Genomic DNA, 22,043 nt, shown 5'->3' on the forward strand with positions numbered 1-22,043 from the left:
CCTCTTCCTTCTCTCCCTCCTCCCCTCCTGGGATCACGCGCCCCTTCTCCTTGAGCTGTCAGTGTTCCTTTCTCCTTCTCTCTGCGGCTGCAGCCCCCCGGAGCAGCCCCAGTAGCACAAGGCTTGGAAGGGGTAGCGCCCTTCCCTGCTGCCTGCCTGCCTGCCAGCGCCCTCCCTAGCTGCGGCAGAAGCTATAAAAAGCACAGGCCTCAACAATAGGTGACATCACCCGGTGGCGGGAAGAGCTGGATTCTGCCAGATGCCAGGGAGAATTACAGCCCCTAGCCTCCCAGGACGGAGGCCCCAGGCAAGGGCTTGGGGAGGTGCCGCTGGACCCCACAGGACAGAGAGCACGTTCTGTAGGACGCACACGACCCCAGGGCAGCAGGGAGGTGAGCCTCAGGGCGGAGATGGGTTTCCTGGGGTGTCTCAGGCATGAGGTCCAGGAAGGACCTTGGGAGCAGTGCTCAGTGAGTCCCCTGCATGTCCTCTAAATGTGCTCAGACCAGCAAGGGCAGTGGGGGCTGGAAGGGCCAGCAGGGACTCCTGGGGGACACCAGACCCCTGCAAGGGCTGCTCTTCCTGCCCCTCTGGGAGCCTGGTCCAGAACACAGGCCTGGCATAGGTCACCCACCTGCCATCCTCCTAACCCTGCTTTGGGACAGCAAGCTGCATGCCCTTGGAGCTGGCCACGCGGGATCTGAGGGTGGAGGGATCCAGGGGCACAGACGGAGCGAGGTGGCCCAGCTGGAGGAACAGGGGCGGGCAGGGGTGGGGGGGCCCAGCACAGCCGTGCAGAGAGGACAGGGTGAGTGTGTGATGATACCACTCCTGAGTGTGTGATGTCTCTGAGCCCGTTTCCTCCCCTGTAAACACAGGACAGGGACCCGCCAAGGGCACACACTCTGTGGGGCTGGGACCTCAGGCCCCGGTGGCTCCAGGGCCAAGGTCCTCAGGCTGAGGCCAGGCCGACACCCGGTGGGGCTGGGAGCCCAGCCCCTGCAGCTGGCCTGGCAGCTGGCGTGGAGCTTAGTTCTCCCTGATCAAGACCTAACCTCCTGTCTCTGGATCAGCGGCCCTGCATTCCTCCCTCCCATGTCCCCTGGCCTGTCCTTTCCCTGCACTCCCCCAGGACCCCCACCCCGGGACTCCCAGCCTGTACACAGCTACGGTCCTCACGGCTCCACCCCCGGCCCCCGAACCTTGGCTTATACTCGGCCTGCCCGGGAGGGCACAGGTGCCAGCTCCAAATCCAGCCGCCCAGCCTGTGGCCCGTCCTCCCTTCTCCGGTCCCAGCCGCCCCTGCCCGTTCTCTGGCCTCTCAGCACCCTGTTACTTCCCTCAGGCCTTGGCCCCTGGGTCTCTTCCTGGGATGATTAACTCTTTCTGCCAAAGTCGCCCTTCTCCCTGCGCCCTGGTCAAGAGTAACGCCTCCTCCTGCCCTGTGCACGGCCTTCTGCTTGCCCTTCCATGCCAGGCACCAGGCTAGGCACAGACCTGCTTGTGCCTTTGTTGCACACAACCTAGATCCCTCGAACATGTACAGTTCACAGCCAGGTCCGAGCTCCTAGGAGTATCTCATGCCCAGCTTATCCAACCGAAGGCGGAGTCAGGCAGTGACAGGGATATGGGATGCAGGATGCGGGATGCGGGCGGCAGGAAACAGACCGGCTTCACCCCTCCCCCAGCTCACTGAGGGTCTCACTAAGTTGCCAAGGCTGGTTTGGAACTTTAGATACTCCTGCCTCAGCCTACCAAGTAGCTGGGATTACAGGCATGAGCCACCACACCCAGCACCTGTGTTGGTTCCTCTGGTGATAGAATTTGGTAGAGGCAGCAGCCCGGGTGAAACGGGCTCCTCCACTTCCCTGCTGCGTGGGACCTGTTCTTAGACCCTCAGTTTGGGGGTGGCAGTGCCTGTCTCAAGGGGACCCAAAGCTTCACATAAATGTATGTCAGGTACCTGGCCCACCGTGGATGAAGGAGCCGTAAGTCTCAGGGGCATCTGTTTCCTGCTGGCTGGTGACAGATGTCTAACACCTCACAGGCTGGGACAGAGCCAGCTGTGTTTGTCACACTTGGGCCTAGGCTCCTGCCTCCCTGCAGAGCTCTGTCCTTTCCTGAGGTGACCACTGAGCTCCCCAGCCCCCACAAGCTCTGCCCGCCTCCTTCACAGCCCAGGAAGCAGGTTCTGCTCCTCTAGCTCTGTCACCTCCCTGGCTGTCTCCTCAGGCCCACCCTCCTGCAGCTCTGCTCTTCCCGTGACCTGGCCCCTGACTGCTTCCTCACATCACATTGGTTCTGCGGCTGCTGCAGAAAGCGAGGAAACCTGGGAGGCCATCTTCCCATCGCTCTCTCCCTTGCAGCTGCCGCTCCCGGGAATCCTCTGCAGCTGACTTCGGGCTGTGATGGCCAGCAGCTGCCAAGCCCACGCCCCTCTCCTGGCCCCCGCCCCCCACTCTCCATGTGCCCTCTGTGCCAGCTGGCCTCACCCCCAAGAGGCATGGAGGCTCTCCTGGGATTTTCTTTCTTTGGATAATTGATTAATTGGGCCATATTCACCCACTCGCTCATTCATTTATCATTCCATCCATTCCCCTCCAGTTATCCTTCCTCCCACCCATTCGCCTGTTATCCATCCATTCAGCTCCCCCCACACACACTTTTGAGACAATGTTTTGCTTTGCAGTGCAGGCTAGCCTTGAACTCATGATATAGCCCATGTAGCCCACGATGGCCTGAAACATGATGATTTTCCTGCCTCAGCCTCCTGAGTGCTGGGATTACAGGTGTTCACCGACATGCCCTGCCAGCCAGCTCTTTATCAACGTAGTCATCCATCCATTCATCCATCTGCCCATTCATGCATAGTCTGTACAGCTACTCATCCGCACATCATGCATCCCCATATTCATGTTACGTCCATCCGTCCATGAATCCATCCATGAATCCACCCACCTATCCATCCATCCATCCACGTGCATCCATCCATCCATCGGTTCATGCACCCATGCATCCATGAGGTGCCATCCACCATCCATCCACCCATCCACCCACCCACCCAACCATAGACAGTACCAATGGTCCCTCTGCTGGATGCCTGGGGTTCAGAGCCACCCGGGGCATGGTCTCTGCCCTCCGAAGATCACAGTCTAGTCTGAGGAGACAAGAGACACAGCTCTTCCAGCTCCAGCATCCTGGGAACATGGCCTGTCCTCAGCCTAGGCCAAAGAGCTCTCGCTGTAGCCTGAATGAAGGATGGCTCCTCCTTGGCCTGGGAACACCCGGCTCCTCACCAGCTGGGCTGCCCTCGGAGCATGAGGTGAAATCTGCTTGTGAACTGGCATTCAGGGGCAGGTCAGGGCCAGCGGGGAGCGGGCAGCAGGGGCCTGTCCAGAGCCCTGAGCTAGACCAGCACCCCCAGCCCTGCTGCGGCCCTGACTGCAGCGGAGCCCAGGAGGAAGGGACAGCTGCAGCTCTCCCTGGACTCCTTAGTCCCTCGTTCCCTGCCATCTCTACCTCCTTGCTCTCTCCCAGCTCTCTCTTCCTGGGTCTCCTCTCCTATTTCTTCTCTCTTGCCGTGAAGGAAGAAATGCGCAGAGTTCGATTCCAAGCCATCAGTGTGGGTCCTCAGATAACTCGCAACAGTCCTGTCCACCCAGTGCCTTTCTCCGGAAGCCATAGCTTCCAGAACACACATCAGGGGATGTTCGCTGCACCCAGCCTGCGAGACGCCCGTGCACACCTCTTCAGAGCTGTTTTCTTCCGCCCCTTCCTCCCGCCCTCCTCCTCCGGAGAGCACAGTGCGTCCCCATGCACCTGCCGGGTTTGTTCTAAGTCTCCCACAAAGTCAACGCCTCCAGACTCAGTTTGCCCTCCCACTGGGGCTGTCCGGGAGGACAGCGGGGACAGGGGGGCGGGGCAGAGAGGGGAAGTGGAGTAGCACCCTCGGGCGGGTGGCTCACCGACGTGTCCTCCGAGCACGAGGCAATGACGTTGTCGATGAAGGGGTTCCACTTGATATCCAGCACGTTACCCTGATGGCCGCACACCTTGGGGTAGTTGGGTTCGATCCTGCCTGTCTGCAGAGGAGAAAGACACACCGGGAAGTCAGCTGGCCAGCCCCAGAAAAAACAACCCTTCTGCTTGGCTTCTCAGCTGGGGCGGGATCCCCCCGCCCCTCCCCACACTTTCAGAGGCAGCGTTCCTTGATGCTCAAGACCCGGGCTGCAGGATTTCCCCACCAGGCCAGGGGGCGCCTTGACCTTTCCAGGCACAGGCAGCACCCGAGGCATCAAACTCCGTGCACGCCCCACCCCCTGACCTCTGACCCCGGCACGCCCTGCGAGAAGGGCTGTCCCCCTGCTGTCCCATGCAAGTCACCCCTCAACCCTCTGTTAATAGATCATCCCAATAAATGCCGTGGGCCTGGTCTGTGGCGTTGAGTGCCTCGTCTCGGGGATCCCAGGTGCCCCCATTCAGGACAGTCTGGGTCACTTCCTGTAGGACTTCTGCTGTTGCTTTTAGCGTGAGTCCAGCCGAGGGAACAACGGAACTGGAAGGCCCTTGTGTTTGTCTTCAGCCCCGACCCGACCAAAGAAGACCGCAGCGAACCGGCCCTCCTCAAGTGGAAGCGGGGGAAGCCCCGATGTTCCTGCCCCCAGGAACATGTGCGGTACAGTGGGCGCAGCCCTAGCGGCGCACACCACACACAGCCGACCCCACTCTCCCGGCTTCTCCGCAGGGAGCTGGGTCCCGAGTCAGCAGAGAGGCAAGAATCTGAGTCCATCGCGTGATTGGGCATCCTGGCTCAGTGTGCATCTGGAACAACCGTACGCAGTGCCTCGTGGCCCAAAGCCGAGTCTTCGGAGTCAGAGGGTTTGTTTGAACCGCAGCTCTGCTACGTTTTAGCTGCGTGGCTTTGGGAGCCCACTGGACTCCTGCGAGCCTCAGTTGCCTCGTTTCTAAAACACCTAGCAACACCTAGCAACACCTGTTTCTCAGCGTTGCGGTGCAGATTGCGTGACCGACTGGCTCAGCGGAGTGCTTAGTGGTCTTCATCACATCCGAAGGATGGGGCGGGGCTCCTGCCCGGCTCCCACAGTCCCTGTCTGCCGCCTGCGGGGAGATGGGGCCTGAGCTGCTTCAGCGCGTACATCGCGCGAACCCTCTCCACCCGGCGCCCCCTTCCGCATTCCGTCTTAGGGACACGGCGGTGCAGGATGGGCGAGGAGTAGCGAGCCTGGAGAAAACTGCAGGCAAGGAGAGGGCAGAGTCGGGGGCTCGACCGGGCTGACAGGGGTGGGGAGTGCCGGCCTCATCCGCCCTGGGTGAGAACTTTCCCCGCACTCCACCCGGACACAGGCAGGGCTGCAAAGTCTTCTCCGATTACTCCGGAGCTGTTAGACCGGGATTTCTTAAATGAAACTTGAAGCAGAGTCCAAGCCACAGGTCACCTTGGGATTCATTGGGGTTGCATGTTATCTTGAATTCTCACCACAAACCTGTGCATTAGTTTGTGTGTGTGTGTGTGTGTGTGTTGAGACAGGGTCTTGTTAAGCAGCCCTGGCTGGCCTTGAATTCACTGTGTAGCCCTCAAAGCTATCCCCCGCAAGCACTGCCTAGTGTGACCTTGTCTCAAACAAAGCAAAGCAAAGCAAAGCAAAGCAAAGCAAAGCAAAGCAAAGCAAAACAAAACAAAACAGCACCGGGCATGGTGGCATATGCCTGTAATCCCAGGACTCAGGAGGCTGAGGCAGGAGAATCGCTGTGAGTTCAAGGCCAGCCTGGGCTACACAGTGAGTTCAAGGCCAGCCTGAACTGCATAGCAAGACCCTGTCTCAAAAAGCCAAAAAAAAGAGTGACCCTGGGGTGGCATGCAGATTTTGAGGTGAACTCCTTCCCACTCCTATGCATTTTCCCTCATGCAGCCTTTGTGACTGAGTCCCATTGATATTCATGGGGTTGGTGACGCTAAGGTCCTTGCAAGGCACAATCTGCTTGGTTGCAAGCAGCAACCCTGAAGGGAAGGGGCTCCTTTCAACCTGGCAGCTCTGATTTCCTTGTTTTTTTTTTTTAGTAAGCTTCCACACAAAACTTTATTTGAAAGATGAGTTCTATTGCTGAAAAAAAGTCCAAAAAACACTTTTTGGGGCTAGGGATATAGCTCAGTGGCAAAAGTGCCTCCCTGAAAAACACTTTTTATAGATAAGTTCAGGATATTAAAAAATACAATTATTGCCAGGCATGGTAGCACGTGCCTGTAATCTCAGTACTCAGAAGGCTGAGGCAGGAGGATCACTGCAAGTTTGAGACCAGCATGGGCTACATATAGGGACCTTCTCTCAAAAAAAAAAAAAAAAAAAAAAAAGCAATTATTAACTCCAGGAAAGAAAATGTTGTATAAGAAAATTAATGTAGTCACAGTACATAATGATTTGTGTATAATATTTCCATAGTCACAATAATGTAAATCTTGAGTATTTATTTAAACAAACATCATATTACAATTGACTGGGAAGGCAGAGACAGGGAAAGAGTGTGTAGAGCTCAGAGGAGGGCAGAGCTGGAAGGAGGCCCGATCTCACTTTCCGTCGCAGGAAGTCAGGGGGAAGTGTCTAAGACTTAAAACATCAAGACAGTGGTATCCAGCTGCAGACACACGCTTGTAATCCCAGCCTTCGGAAGGCTGGGGCAGGAGGATCACTGTGAGTTTGAGACCATCCTGGGCTATATAGTGAGCTCAAGACCAGCCTGAAACTATCTAGTGGAGCCCTCTCTCAGAAAACAAATAAATAAACATCAAGACCCAGTGGTAAAAGCATGTAATTAAAAGTATGGGATAAGTACAGAAAGAACAGCAAAGGCATAAAAGTCACTACTTTGGGGAGTAGGAAACCGGGTGAGCACAGCCACGTGGGGCAAGGACTGAGGTCACAGGCGGTGACAAGCTGACAGGTGCTTCACTGGGTGTCCAGGAGGAAAAGACCAGGCTCTGTAGCGTCTGCAGGCTTCAGCGGTACAAATAAAATCTCCCCAGAATCTCTCCATTCAGGTTAAAGAGCTGATGCCCCCGAGCACAGAGTGAGGACAGATTCTTGATAGTGTAGTATGATCAGTACACAACGTCCCACACACACACACACACACACACACACACACACACACACGCACGCAACAGCAGCAGGACTTCCAGAACACGGTGAGGAGTAAAACAATTAGGAAGTGATGAATTTTTAATATTAGTGACTCTGTTTTACTACAATTTATTTAATTGCAAGTTAATGGACTTCAATTTTTAATAAAGGCTGTGCCTAAAACTCAGCTTTCAAAAATCCTAAGAACTGTGCAACAGGCTCTCACAAGCCGGCACGAGCAAACCCTCATTGCCTGCAGCCCCTGAGATTTAGTGCTATTGGCCTCTGTGAACTGCACATTTCCAATTTTGACATAAAAACTGAAGAGCAGGCAAGTGAAACACTTGCGTAGATGTCCTAAAGGAAGCTTCTTCTGAATTAGTTAAAAAAAAAAAAAAAAAAAGGCAGACCCAGCTGTCCCCAAGCCCCTACAAATGCCTCTGCTGTACCATTCTTTTTTTTTTTTTTTTTTTTTTTTTTTTCTCCGGTACCAGGAACCGAACTCACGACCTTGCGCTTGCCAGGCAGGTGCTTTGCCGCTGAGCTAAATCCCCAGCCCCTGTACCACTCATTTCTATCCAGGGGCTGTTAGTAGAGACCAAACCCTGACCTGTCTGGCTGGCTCCAAAGCCTGGCTCCTACCTGCTGAGATTTTTCCTTCTCACACTTAATACTAATACACCACTGCCAACAGGAATAGCAGTTATTAATATGCGACAGGTATATGATCAAATTCAGACAGAGTTCTAAATGTGACCACATTTAATCCCCGTGACAATCCCATTTTACAGCTCAGAGAACATAGGGTTAGAGAGCTTCTGAGGAATGCAGTCAAGATTTTCCAGTGTGAGCTGGGCACGGCGGCATACACCTATATTCCCTGAACTCCGGGAGGCTGAGGCAGGAGAACTGCAAGTTTGAACCCGGCCTGAGCAACTTAGTGACTTAGTGAGACCCTGTCTCAAAATATAAAATAAAAAGGGGACAGGGAAGTAGCTCAATGAGAAGGCCCTGGGCTCAGTCCCCAGTACTGAAAAGAAAACTATTCAAACGACAGCAACAAAGATTTTCCAGTGTGACACAATATTAGAATGTCTGTTTAGGCAGTCAGCTCCCAGAACTGTCCCTGGGGGAAGAAGGTCTTCAGGACTCAGGGCCCATCCTGCCCGCTGGTCCTTAAGCCTCAGAGGGAGGCAGGGGCTTAGCAGTGTGGGCTGGGTAGATAGAGTAGGGAAGCCTGTTCCCCAGCACCTTGAGTCTCAAGGAGTTCACACTGTTTCGGGGGCCTTAACCCTGCGTGTTTGAAAAGCAAATCCAGCCCCTTCAAGGGCAAATGTTGGATGGCAGCTGCTTCCTCTCCTGGGGTCCCCAGCACTCAGATCTGCTCCTACCGCAAATCACTCCACTCGCCAGTCACGGAGTTTGAGGGGAGGGGCACCCCACCTAGGAGCTGGGGAGAGGTCGAGCCGTGGGCCACGGAGGAGGGCAATTTTTCCATTGTCCATTTGACAAGAGCCCTCCAAAATTTTCAAAAGATTCCTGGCCTTTGACCGGCAGTCCTACTCCAGAACTGACCTCCAGGGAAATCGACAGAGGAGCACACTAAGACAGCCACTGCTGAGTGATTTGTAATAGGGAACGATTTAATAAATGCCCAGCTAAGGCTCTGCCTAAAGGAATTACAGCATAACAGAATAGCATGAGGTCACTGAAAATCATATATCCAGAGAATATTTAGTGCCTGGGAGTTGCTAAAGAGCTAACATTTAGTAAAACAGAATCGAGGCATAGGAATAAAATGATCCCTATGGCTAAAAACCGTACAAAACTGAAATGAAATACATGAAAAATATTAATAATGGCAACCTCTGGCTAGCTGGCTATCGCTAATGGCTTTTAGTTCTTTTATATGACATTTAATTTTTTCCCCTTCCAGGCTGGGGTGGAACCCAGGGCCTCGTGCATGCTAGGCAAGCACTCTGCCGCTGAGCTACACCCCCAGCCCCAATATTTAACATTTTTATTAGTCAATGTCATTTTTCAAAAATCAACAACCCACAGCCTTGATCGGTTTCAGGCAAACGGGTCTTAAAGGAACGGGGCGCAGACTTCCAGGGTTCACAGGCTTTTGCGGCACATGAGTGCATGCGATTGTACGTGTGATTGATTCGCAGGGAAAGAGAGATCCTCAGAATTGAATAAAATGATGCAGTTCGTTGAGAGTGGGTCTCTGAGCGCATGTGGAGTGCACACGACTGCCGTGCCCAGCCCTCCCTGGGAAAGGCTTCAGCGCTGTGATTCAAGGGTGGAGCCCACCCTGCAGGCTGCCCGGGGAGGCGGGGGGAGGCGGGGGGCGGCGGGGGTGCACGGAGCCCTGTCCAGCCTGCACCGGAACCCAGCAAACTGCGAGCATGAGACCATTTCAAAACAACCCGCACTGCAGCTGCAGCTTCCTGGAATCCTCCGTCACTGCAGAGTGGAAATTTGTACATGGAAGCAGAATGCTTTCTTACCTGGAGAATCAGCTTAGCGAGGCGGAAAAGCACCCACGCAGGAGGTAGGGTTTTCATGCCCGCTTCCGGCACCCACTGCCAGGGTGACCTTGAACACAGCCCCCGTCCTCTCTGGGCTCCTCAGAATCCCAGGCCCTGCCCTGATGTTCTGTGCTCCTCCTCAGTGGCTGCTACACGGAGCCTGCTCGTGTGCAAACACAGTGCCTTGCTGCTGGCGTGCCAGGGTAAGAATTCACACCAGCTGGCTGCTGCAAAGACGGGATGGCAAGACCAGCACTGACCATGAGAAACAGTGTGGTGATCAGACTATTTGACTCATGCTTATGAAGTGCCAGGCCTTGTGCTATGCTAGGCAATTTATAGGGCTTATTTATTCCCTGTGACAGCCCTATAACGTTTTATCACATCCTTCTTACCTCCCGTGAGGACCCATTTTATAGATGAGTAAACTGAGCCCTGAGACTGGATACAGGTGGCGCAGCCGGCAGTCAAGGAGCCACAGAGGCACCTAGCCCTGTGTCCTCCCTGCTGCACCGGATCCTGTGTCATCAGGGTGGGGGGTTAGACACCAGGCAAATCCGGGAGAAGTGAGAAACCAGGAGCAGAACCTCAGTGTCCCTACTGTGGCTCCCCAGGGGCCGGGGGCTCAGTTGAGGCCCCTAAGTTCATCACTCCTTTCCCACCTGGTCTCTCTTCTCCACCTATGCTGCTTCCAAACCTTGCGACAGTCTACAGTCACCAGGGAAGATAAGCACCCAGCAGTCACCGAGGAAACTGCAGCCCTTATCCATGCAGCCAGCAGGGTGGTGTTTGCTTTGGTACTGGGGATAGAGCCCAGAGCCTTGTACAGGACAGAAAACTGCTCTATATCCCCAGGCCTTTTTAGTTCATTTCCAGAAAGGGTCTCATTAAGTTGCCCGGGCTGGGTTTGAACTTCTAATCTTCCTGCCTCGGCTTCTAGAATACATGGGATTATAGATGTGTGCCACTGCACCTGGCTCACTTTTTAGATTCCCTATGAGCTTGGCATGATGGTGCAGGCCTGCAATCCCAGCACTCATGGCTGAAGCAGGAAGATCGCTGCAAGTTCAAGGCCAGCCTGGGCTCCTTAGGGAGTTCAAGGCCAGCCTGAACTACATAGCGAGACCCTGTCTAACCAAAAAAGAAAAGATTCCCCAAGAGATTTCAGTGGGCAGCAGGGTTTGGAGACCAGGCCCTTAGAGGTGCACACGCTGCCAGGGCCCCGGTGTCCTGAGCCACTCTTGCAGGGTATGAAGGGGCACAGACAGTCGTTTGACCCATGGCAGAAGGGTGAGCAGCTCCAGAGCGCTATCACACGTAACATCCAAGACAGCGGCACTGTGGGAGCCAGAGATAATGCCCGAGATGCAGAAGGCCCAGCCCAGCTGGGACGTTGAGGGAGAAGGACGAAGTCACAGAGAAGTCCCAGGGCCAGGGTGTGAAGACACCACGCTGTCCTCAGGCTCCTGATTCCAGACGCTGCTCCCCTGACCCCAGAGGGGCAGGCAGACGACCTTTCCTTGCTCTGTGCCCTAACTCCGGGGCAGGGGCCTCTGCCACCTGTGGCCCGGCGGGACAGGTGGGACAGCTGAGGCTCCCCTCCCTGTGTGACACATGAGAGACACGGGGCTCGGAGCCAGCGCCCGCCTTGTGAAGGTCATGAGACAACACAGAGGGGGTGGCCCTGTGACCAGATCCTGCCTGGGACCTTGTCTGAAGCCCCGCTGCCCCCCTGGGGGGAGACCCGGCTGCACACAGAGGGGGCGGGCTGCCCCTGTCCTAGACGGCGAAGCCCCTGCTTCCCAGCATTCAAGGCCTCAAGAGCGAGGGGGTGGGGGGCCTGCGGGGGAAGCGAGAGTCCCAACGTCCCAGTCCCACACTGTGGGGCAAGAGTGGCCGCACAGAACTCCAACTGCTGCGGGTATTTAAGAAGAGGCCCCAAATACCTGTTGTCACGATGCCAGGCGTGGGAAAAAGCGCGTTGCTTGCTTTCCAATGAGAAAAGCACAGCTCTGGCTCAGGCAGAAAATCCCAAGAACCAGTGTGCTCCTGCCGTGACCGGTGGCTCTGAGCCGGCAGAGCTCAGCCAAGGTCAGGAGCTGGCCCCTGGGTCGCAGCTTGGAGGCGTGGCAGCCTCCTTCCATCGCTCATCAGGTGGGAGAGGAGAAGAGGGGTCCCGTGCTTCACGCTCTTCCTGGGACACCCCCACTCCGCATGTCTCTGGCAGCGCCCCTTCTTGGAGGGTGATCTTTACCCAGAACCCTGTCGCAGTGCGAAGAGCAGGCACCTGCCCGGCAGGAGACCTGGCGTCTGCCTCAGCTCTGCTGCTCCCAGCTGTGCATCGCTGGAGGAGTCTCTCTCTGTGCCGCTTCTGGGCCTTTGGCTTCGCTAGCAGGCACTGCTAATCGCTCACTGGGTCTTGCCTGGGCCCGGAAGTCCAGGGAGTCCCAGCTGGTTGATCACAAAAGGCAAACCCAAGATGAGGTCTGAGCGCCTGCTGGTATCACGCCGTCCCCAGAGCCCTGACAGCTGCTGATGTCAGAGTCCCTGGCTGCACCTCTGAGGCTCCTGCACCTCTCTGTATGCAGAGAGAACTCCCCGGGGCCTCTGCTGAGAGAATCCCCACAAATGCCCTCACATCTGCGCCTTCTTCAGCAGGGCCACCTCGTCATGGCCCCCAGGGGCTCCAGAGTCTTCTAACAGGGTGAGGCTGGTCTTCTGTAAAGATCACTTTGATCCTCACCTCCTTTGGTATATTCTGGGGTCTGGTGACCACTTTCTGGTTTTGTCAGCACTGGGGCCCCCAAACCCCTTCTAGATCGGGAGGACTCTGGTGAAGCTCACACAAGGGAAACTGGAAACCTACCCAGCATCCTCTGCTGCTCAGGGACGGGGCACATGACTGGGTTTGACCAATCAGATTCTCCCACCCCAATGCCAACCTTTTGATGATCCACTTTTTGCCTACTGTGTCCCACATCTGGGAGAGAGAATTGTTTGCCTCAGTTCAGGAGGACATGGACCACCCCAAGTCAGGTGGTCCTCAGGGCCCTCACAGCCTCACCTCCCTCCCTTTTCTATGGTGCCTTCCTCAGAAAGCCCAGACCCCGCCTCCTGTGAGCCCTCAATACCCCTCAGGGGCACCCAGCTCCTGCTCTGGGAGACATCTCTGACTCCTCCCCATTCCGTGACCCGCGTTTCCCCCCAGCTTTGACCAACCTGTCTCCCTAAAACCTCTTTGTGACAGCCCCGTTGTCAAGTCCTGAGGCTCTGTCCGTCATGTGTTAGACCCGGACCGAGGTGCTGTTTGGTTAGTCACTGGCAGCATCTCACCAAGCGGGTTTTGTCACATCCATTATACAGACGAGGAGACTGACTCGTAGTGAGACCAAAGCACCCAGAGGCAGGGCCAAAACTCAAGCCTTAGTTTCCATCAGAGTCTGGAAGCCTGCTCAACGCATGGGAAGCGCTCAGTAAGTTTCTGTTGCCTTAATGATGCCTACGCTGTGAGCCTAATCAGAGCCTTGGCACAGTTGCCTGGATTGTACACTGCACAACTTGAGAGGGGACCACTCACAACGTGTGCGGCCTTCTGTGAATCTGTGGGCCTCACCCTGCTGCTTCTCCTCCTCCGCTCTTTCAGAGTGTGGGTTGCTTTCCCCTAGAGGTTACCAGCACGTTCCTCTTCGGCGAGACAATCCCAGAAGGTTCCTAGCAGTGTGCAGGCAGCTGGGAGGCCCCATAGGCAATGGGGGCGGTGCCTCTGACCTGGGCGTCCCCAGGGAAGCAGCCTCTGTCTTCTCCCCATTATTGCCTCGGAGGCCTGAGGCTGCCTTGAGAGGGTGTCGGGGAGGAGGGCAGAGAGGGCTCCCACAGGCGGACAGCGGGGTCCCTCCTCCTCCAGGCTGCACTTGTGCTGCAGGGCCCTGGGCTGACCAGGTGGGCGGACTTCCACCCGCCCAGCGCTGCAGCGGGAGCCGGGACATCGACCGGCTCTGCGCAGACCCAGAGGTGATCTAACTAACCACGAAGCCACAGGGAGGGAGGGGGCCAGGGTCACACAAACCCCGCCTGGTGTTACTGCCTGCCTCCTGGAGTCCAGACTCAGAAGGGTGATGGACTCACGCGGGGGCGCACAGCACCGAGACGGAGATAACCAGCGTCGAGGACATCACCTGTCCCTTCCACACACGCCCCCGCCCCGCACACACGGCCTTCCCAGACCCCTGCGCTGTCTGCACCGCTGCTCCAGGCCTGGGGGAGGCTCGGGTCCGAAGGTGGAGCAGCGGAAACCGCCCGAGCTTGCTCCTTGGCTCAAGGCACTGTGAAATCCTCCCAACAACCCATGCCCCGCGGCAGAGGGGGAACCGCTGTGGGAGGGGGTTCTGAGCGCGCGGAAGGGGACACAAACTCTCAGTTCACGCGGGTCCTGAAGTGTGTTCAACCCCGTGGCTGCCTTCCTCGGATTACCTTCTGCTCTATTTCCCAAGTAAAGCGTGGCTCGCGGAGCTGAGAACAATGCCGCGCTGACTGCCAGCCCGAGGACCGACGGGCTCACGAGGGAGAGGCGGGTTTCTCCTCCCTCCCCGAGGTCTTTCTGGCTCTGCAGTTGACTGACACTGAAATTCCACCATTAGGAATTCATTCCTTCGATGCTTCACCTTGCTGCTCTTCTGTTTTGTTTTGTTTTCTTCTCGTTGTGCCTTCCAGGGTGGCCTTAAACTCAGAGATCTTCCTGTTTCAGCCTCCCCAGCACCCAGGTCAGTACCAGTCTTGACCTGCTCACAGCAAGAGAGTGAGGTCCTCTGAGACAGGCACCCTGGACCACTGTCTTGCTACACGCTCGTGGGCTTCCCATGACCTCGCCTGCCCTTCTGCGCGACAGTGCAGAGGACGCGCCCCGCTTCTCCTAAATGCAGGGGGCGCGGGGAGACCCCAGCGCGGCCTCGCCTTTGCAGAGCCGGTCCTCCGCACTGTGGCCCAGGGAGCTGTGCTACCGACTCTCCGCCAGCAGAGGGCGGTGCGGCACTGCTCGCTGCCACGGGAAGGATCCCTGGCCCGGAGCAAAAGCGCCACCCCGGGACCCCAGGCTGGCCACCTCCCTACACCTTCCTGCGATGTGGGTCCCCAGTTATGTCTCCGTCCACGGAACCTGACCCCATCTCCAGCCGGGACACACGCCCGTATGCGAGTCTGATCCAAATGCCATGCAGGGGGTACCGCAGGGTGACCAAGCTCACACCCCCACCCACCCCACACTGTCCCGGCCCCTTGGGGACAGGTTTTGGGGTGGCAGGACCCTGGCCCAGGGCCCGGAGGCCTAGTATGTTGCTCTCTGATCCCTCTCTCAGGCCTCTGTGTGCCAGAACTTTGGTTTTAACTTCAAAAATGACACATGCTCAAAGAAGACAACTTGTAAAACACCAGATCCCTCTCTCACACGCACGCACGCACGCACGCACGCACGCACTACCACCCCCAGGGACGAGCCCCCTCCCCAGGCTGCCTGGTGAGGAAGGGGTGTGCGAAGGACCCCAGCCCCAGCCCCGCCTCTGCTGAGACTGCCTCAGCAGCGACCCCAAGCCAGGACCACCCAGCTTCCTCTGGGGCCATTTGTCAGGGATTCCTCCTACCATAAGGGAGGCAGAAGAGGCCTCTCTGACTCCCATTTGGGACCCTGAGGCCGAGAGGCTGAGGGGGGCTACTTTCCTGGATCCCAAACTGGGAGCACAACTCCTGAAATCTCAGCAGGCCTCTCCTTTTTATTTTTTAAGTATGCTTGGAAGGTGTGAGTGAGCAATGTTCTCTGAACAGCCCTTGAAGTAGAAATTTTGTTAGTTTCGTGGTTGTTTCTCGTTTCTTGTGGTGCTAGGGATTGAATCTAGAGCCTCACACATGCCAGGCAAGTGTTCTGCCCCTGAGCTATACCCCAGCCCTTTCTATGTTTTTATTCTGAGACATGGTCTTGCTAAGTTGCCCAGGTTGGCCTCCAACTTGCAATCCTCCTGCCTCAGCCTCCCAATTAGTTAGAAGTACAGACTTCCACCATGCCCAGCATGTCTTATACACTGCTGTCAGGCAGACCCAGGCTCAGCTCCCTGTCCAACGAGACTGCTAGCAGTTGGGTATGGTGGCACAAGCCTGCAATCCCAGCACTCAGGAGGCTGAGACAGGAGGATCACCATGAGTTTGAGGCCAGCCTGGACTATATAGTCCAAGACCAGTCTGACCTAATAGCAAGACCCTGTCTCCAAAACCAAACCAAACACAACAAAAAGATCCCTGCTTGGCCTCAAGTTCAGGGTGGGTGCAGAAGCAGGAAAGTCTGGAGGAGAGGCCAGGGTGGGGGTGGAGGCTCCACAGGAAAGGGAGGGATGCTGCGGGCTTTTAGGGCCAGGAGGACCCAGTGAGAGTGAGCAGGCCCCTCTGCCACAGGAGTTGAGAGCTATGGACCTAACTCACCCAAAACTGGGCCATGGTTTCTGGCAGTGCCAACATTTGAACTCAAAGTTGCCTAACTATAATCTGTGTTCTTTCTTTCCTATCTTCCCCCCTCATTCTGGGGATTGAACCCAAGCAGTGCTCAACTATATTCTCAGAACTCCCCATCTGTTTAAACTTTTTAATTTTGAGATACGTTTGCCTAGGCTGGCCTCAAACTTGCAATCCTCCTGCCTCAGCCTCCCTTGTAGCTGGGATTACAGACGTGCACTGCCAGGCCTGGTTCTTTTTGTTTACTTAGTGTGGCAGTTGTAATAGTGTAGATAAAAATGACACTGCAGAGGTCCCTGTCCAGCGAGTTGGGAGGGGCACAAAGGACCCTGGGTCCCTTCCTTATCTGTCCTCCTGCAGCAATGCCAACCCCCACACCTGGACCCTGCGACCCAGGAAGAGCTGATTCCCGGAGGCGGAAGCACCTTCTCAGGCCGCTTCCCTGTCTTTGGAGCTCTGCCAGGAGTCAGCTGAGCAGAAGCAGGTGAAGGGGAGGAAGAAAGGAAATTCCCACCAGCTGTCAGGAAAGAGCTGGTCTCCTGGCGCTCCCCCACCCCTCCTGGGGGCCTGGAGGAGCTTGAGCTTCAGGACGGGAGGCTGCTGTTCTTGGGATCCTCTGCTCTGAAAATCAGCTCACCTCCCTATGTCTGGGCCTCCCTTACTTCTTCCTCTCCCTCCCCTTCCCCAACCGCTCCCCCTACACCTCCTCTTCCTTTTCAGACAAGGTCTTCCCATGCAGTTCAGGCTGGCCTCAAGCTCACTGTACAGCCCAGGCTGGCCTTGAACTTGCAGCGATCCTCCTGCCTCAGCCTCCCAAGTGCTGGGATTACAGGTGTGCACCACAAGACCTGGCTTCCCTGAACTTCTGAAGGCACTGAGCTTCCCCTCACCCTCAGCATCTGTACATCTAATGACTTCCCATGGGTCAGCTACACAGACTGCCACCAAGGAATTTTCTGTCTGAGGTCCCTTCCTCACCTCCAATAAGCGGGGCACCCGGTGTTGGCAACACAGGAACCCGTTAATGGTAGAATCTAGGTGGCATCCACTGTAAACCATTTCAGCTCTGAGTAGGCTTGAGAAGTTGAATGACAGAATGTTGGGGGGGTCTACTTTTCTCAACCCAAAGTATGTTGAAACAGGTATTTTCTTTTTTGTGTGTGGTACTAGGAATCGAACTCAGGACCTTGCACTTGCCAGGCAGGCACTTATGCCGCTGAGCTATATCCCTGACCCTCAATCCAAAGTATGTAATGGGTGAATTAACACTTAACGCATGGCTATCGGAGTTGGGAACAAGATGCCATTACAGTTTAACACTTTCCTAGAGAGATCAGCAACACAGTTAGAAAAGAAAAAGATACCAGAGGTATAAAAACTATAAACGAAGAGATAAAAGTGTTATTTGCAAATGGTAATATCCTCAGAAAACCCAAAAGAAACTACAGGGAAACTACTATAAACAATGTGCCAGTTTAGTAACATGGTAAATATTAACCTATAGACTCATGTCTTTCCTTCTTTCTTTCTTTCTTTCTTTCTTTCTTCTCTTCCTTTCTTCCTTTCTCTTTCTTTCTCAAGGCTGGGGGTTTGAACCCGCAGTCTCGCACATGCTGTGGATACTGAACCACTTCCTCAGCCCATGAAATTTAAAAGAAGAAATCTGTATTGCATAAAAACACCCTAACCCTAACCCTAATCCTAAACCCTAACCCTAACATCATAGATCTAGAATCATATTCTAAACAAATGAGCTAATTTTCCTAATATAGAAAAGATTTCTTCAATCAAAGAATCAAAGCCCTCTAGAAAAATGGGCAAAAGACATGGCCAATTTAGACAAAAGGAAAGGCACACATTTAAGCATACAAAGATATTTTCAAATAAAATCTACTTTGAGAAAAATTTCCATCCACCATGTAACTCTATGGGAACATTCAGTTTTCAAGAGGCTGAAAACACAGGTACGCCTCTGCTTTGCTGGGGAGAATGTAAATTGTCGCACTCTTAATGGTAGTCAATTTTGTCAGCCTCTGTTAAAATTTCAAAAACACATACTCCCTCTCACTGGGAATCTCAAAATTTTAGCAGAGTTATACTTATAGCCAATAAAACATAGAGCTCTTAGCGGTTAGGTTTATTGAGTTTTTATCCGGGCATACACTACTGCAATCAGTATACAGAACATTTCTGTCACCCTCGTGCCCACCCACCTACTATTCCACCCTCCATCCCATACATCTATTTTGCCTGTTCTTAAACTTCAAGTAAGGAGCCAAGTGTGGTGGCGCACGCCTGTAATCCCAGCACTCGGGAGGCTGAGGCAGGAGGATCTTTGTGAATTCAAGGCCAGCCTAGGCTACAAAGTGAGTTCAAGGCCAGCCTGAACTGCATAGTGACACCTTGTCTCAAGAAGACAAAAAAACCCCAAACTTCAAATAAGAGGATTTTGTATCTGACTTCTTCTGTTGCTCAAAATGCTTTAAGGACCCGTCATGTTGCTCTGTGTATCAGTAACTACAGGTCCTTTTCTACTGCATCCTATCCCATTTTATGAATTGACCACAAGTTGTATATTCTGTTATAGATGTTTAGAATGCTTCCAGTTTAGGCCTATTATGAATACAGTTTCTATGAATATTCTTATGCAAGTCTTTTTTGTTGGTGTATGTACTACTCATTTTTGCTAGACATAAAGCTGTAAGTGGGATTGCTAGGCCATAGTGTGGACATTTATTTAGCTGTAGTAGAGGTGACCGAACAGTTTTCTAACCCTGTGTAGTAGATGCGGCCAAACAGTTTTCTAACCCTGTAGGTTCCCACCAGCAGGTTATGATTTTGTCCAGGTGTCTTTATCCTCATCAACACTCAGTATTGTCAGTCTTTCCATTCTGGCCATTCTGGTGGGTGTGTAGTAGTAACTTACAATTTTAATTTGCATTTTCCTGATGAATAACAATAGGCAACGCACATACAGAATTCACACCCAAAAGAACTACGCACAGATCTTAGACATGTAGAGTTTTGGTTTCAGTCTTATTAAAAATACTCTGAGAAAGCGGCACTTTTTCAGGCTTCTGGTCCACATAAATCCTCCCTTTTACACAAGGCCTGTTCAAGTTCTGTGACCCACACATATTTGCTATTTTTTGCCCATTTTAAAATTGGGTCCTACGTTACGCATACCTACGCTTTCAGATATTGGCAGTGCAAATATTGCTGCCCTGTCCACAGCTTGCATTCTTGCTTTCTTAGATCTTTTAACAAGCAAAATTTTAGGGTTGGAGGTATAGCTCAGCAGCATGGTGCCTGCCCGCCAAGTGTGAGGTTCTGGGTTCGATTCCCGGTCCCAAAAAACAAAACAAGTAAAGCTTTAAAGTTTCAATAAGATAAAGCTCAGTTTATCACTTTTGCATGTTTCCTGGGGAAGCACTGAGCTCTTCTGCAGATCTGATGTGCAGCGGGGTGTGGAGCCTGGAGAGGGGCCGGCGGGCCCACAGTCCTCTTGGCCCTACTGATTGTGACCCGGGAAGTTTAGGAACAATCTAAATGCCCGGCAGTGGGCACCAGGAGGCTGAGGAAATGACGCCACAGCCAAACAATGGCACAGGGTAAAAATGGAGGAGGAAGCTTTGTATTTGATGATGTCTGAGATGTATAATCACCTTTTAAAAAGCCAATACAGAGAGAACAATGTAGTAATGCTAGCGTTCATTTGTTTGCAGTACTAGGGATGGAACCCAGGGCCTTTGCACTGCACTATGCCCCCGACCCTTTTTATTTTTTGAGATGGGGTCTCACTAAATCACTAAATTGCCCACACGGGGCTCTAACTATGCTCCTCCTGTCTCAGCCTGCCAGAGTGTTGGGATTACAGGCGTGTGCCAGCACACCCAGCTGGTCGTGGGCTGTAAACGGGGAGGTACAGGTATCTCAAGTGGATGTGCTATCTCCCTTATTAACTAGATGCTCATTGGCTTGTGGGGTTTTGTCCTAATAATAAATAATAAAGTTCTGATATGAATAAAAATCTCATAAATTAATCCCAAAATATCGTAGGTTGACAATGCATTGAATACACCCAAGCAGCTGGGCATCAGAGCTCAGCAACGCAGCTCACGGTACAGGGCACCCACGAGACAGTGTTGTAAGGAGCGGCCAGCTCAGGGGGGAAAAGAAAAAGACCAAACGTCAAAACTTGCAAAGTTTGCGGTGCAGTTTCTGCTACTCGGGTATCGTCACTTCACATCACCCTAAAGGTGGAAAGTCATAACTCGAACCACTGGAAGCTGGGGACCGGCTGCGGGTGTGCCGGGGTGCGCATGCGCACGCAGTGACTTTTTGGGAAAGGCGCTGGTGACCCGGGCTGCCTCCTCGTAGAGAAACAGAGTAGCTGGAAGCAGCAGTGTGTGGGAGGCTGACACCTCACCAGGCCCTTCCACTGGGGAGCATCTGAACCTAAGTACTTACTCATAAATAGGGGAGTGTGGGCGTGTGTGGTCCCCGGGGGGTATGGCTGTCCAGAGGACGGAAGTGGGCTGCGGAGTCCTTGTGCTGGGGACCGTGAGAGCAAGTCACAAGCCTGGGGTCTCCACGGCCTCACTGGTGCACCCAACAGCAGGGAGAGATAGCCCAGGTGAGCCCAGTGAGCTCAGGTGCACACCCGCAGGGAATGCCTACAGCTGCCAGCATGCTGGGGACGCTTCTGATGTGTCATTTAAACGCTGTCCGATCCCCAGGCCAGGGTCTGTTAGGCATTATGTCTGTTGGACAGAAAAGAGCGAAGCTGGAGAGGGTAAGGAACTCGCTTCAGGCCACACAGCCTGCAAGCAAGCAGCCCCTCTAGGCTGAGGGCTGTGCGCGTCCTCTCCTCGCCAGCATTCTCTGAGGCCAGGCGGGCAGAGGGAGGTTAAGAGTTAAGCACCCGGAGAGGCCAGCAGGCTCCTCCCTGGCTCTCCCCGCCCCTCCCTGCACGCAGGTTGCTGCTTGGCTTCCACCTCATTGCAGCCCCACCCATCGCTCTGGTCCCCCTCGGCCCCCAGCAGGCCGGAGCAGGAAGGAGGCACAGATGGCAGGCGGGCCCAGGCCCGCAGCCAGGCTCCCCCAGCTGTCACGCTGGAGAGCACCCTGCAACTCATCCTCCTCCAGCTCCCCGACACTTGGGAGCCGGCCAGCCCGGCCCCAGCTGTTCCCCTCCCCAGTGCAGGGCGCCTGCAGCCCAGGGCCTTTGTCTCCGGGGAGGAGAAACACAGACCTCAGAGACAACAGCCCCAACTTTTCACTTTCCAGATGGGGAAACTGAGGCCTGGAAGGGCACAAGGACTTGCCCAAGGTCGTAAAGAACCAGAGAAGCCAGGCTTCCTGACTGCCTATGGATCTTAGGATTTGGGGTACTCTGAGGGGGAACAGGGGCTCAGGCCAATTAAATCCGGCCTTCCCACCGACCTTCCATAGTCCTGACTTTACATGATTCTACTCTGCCTGCGACTTTATTTCCAGACTCCTGGACCTGAGTTGTCCACAGACCCCCTTCAAGAGGTCTGTGAACTTGTGCAGGAGAGAAATCACATCTGTGGCTTCACCAGCTTCTTGGGGAACCACGACGTGTTTCTAGACGTGGACAAGAAATCCCAACAGGATTAACTAAACCTGTAATGTTTTTATCCATGGACACCAACAGATATTTTCAGGCCACACCTGCTATGGTGACCTCAAAAACCTGTTTACGCTGGCCCTGACTTTGAAATTAGTTATTGGGTTCCCTCTGGATTATGTTCCTTGATGCATTTGTGAAAAGGTGCACATACTACATTGTCACAAGACTGCCATGCATTTTGTTTTTTTTTTTTTTTTTTTTTTTTTTTTTTTTTTTTTGGTTTTT

General features: G+C 54.1%; 1 protein-coding gene across 2 annotated transcripts in view; it reads right to left on the reverse strand.

Moving 5' to 3' along the window:
* Coro2b (coronin, actin binding protein, 2B) overlaps positions 1-22,043 on the reverse strand; it is a 50,597-nt gene that overhangs the window by 17,294 nt on the left and 11,260 nt on the right. For both annotated transcript variants that reach the window (XM_005393674.2, XM_005393673.2), the window contains exon 2: positions 3,966-4,082. In XM_005393674.2, coding sequence (XP_005393731.1) covers positions 3,966-4,082 — 117 coding nt within the window. The remainder of the gene's footprint in view (positions 1-3,965; positions 4,083-22,043) is intronic.

This window comes from Chinchilla lanigera, unplaced genomic scaffold (genome assembly GCF_000276665.1).
Source record: "Chinchilla lanigera isolate Chin_1 unplaced genomic scaffold, ChiLan1.0 scaffold00049, whole genome shotgun sequence".
Lineage (NCBI taxonomy): Eukaryota > Metazoa > Chordata > Mammalia > Rodentia > Chinchillidae > Chinchilla > Chinchilla lanigera.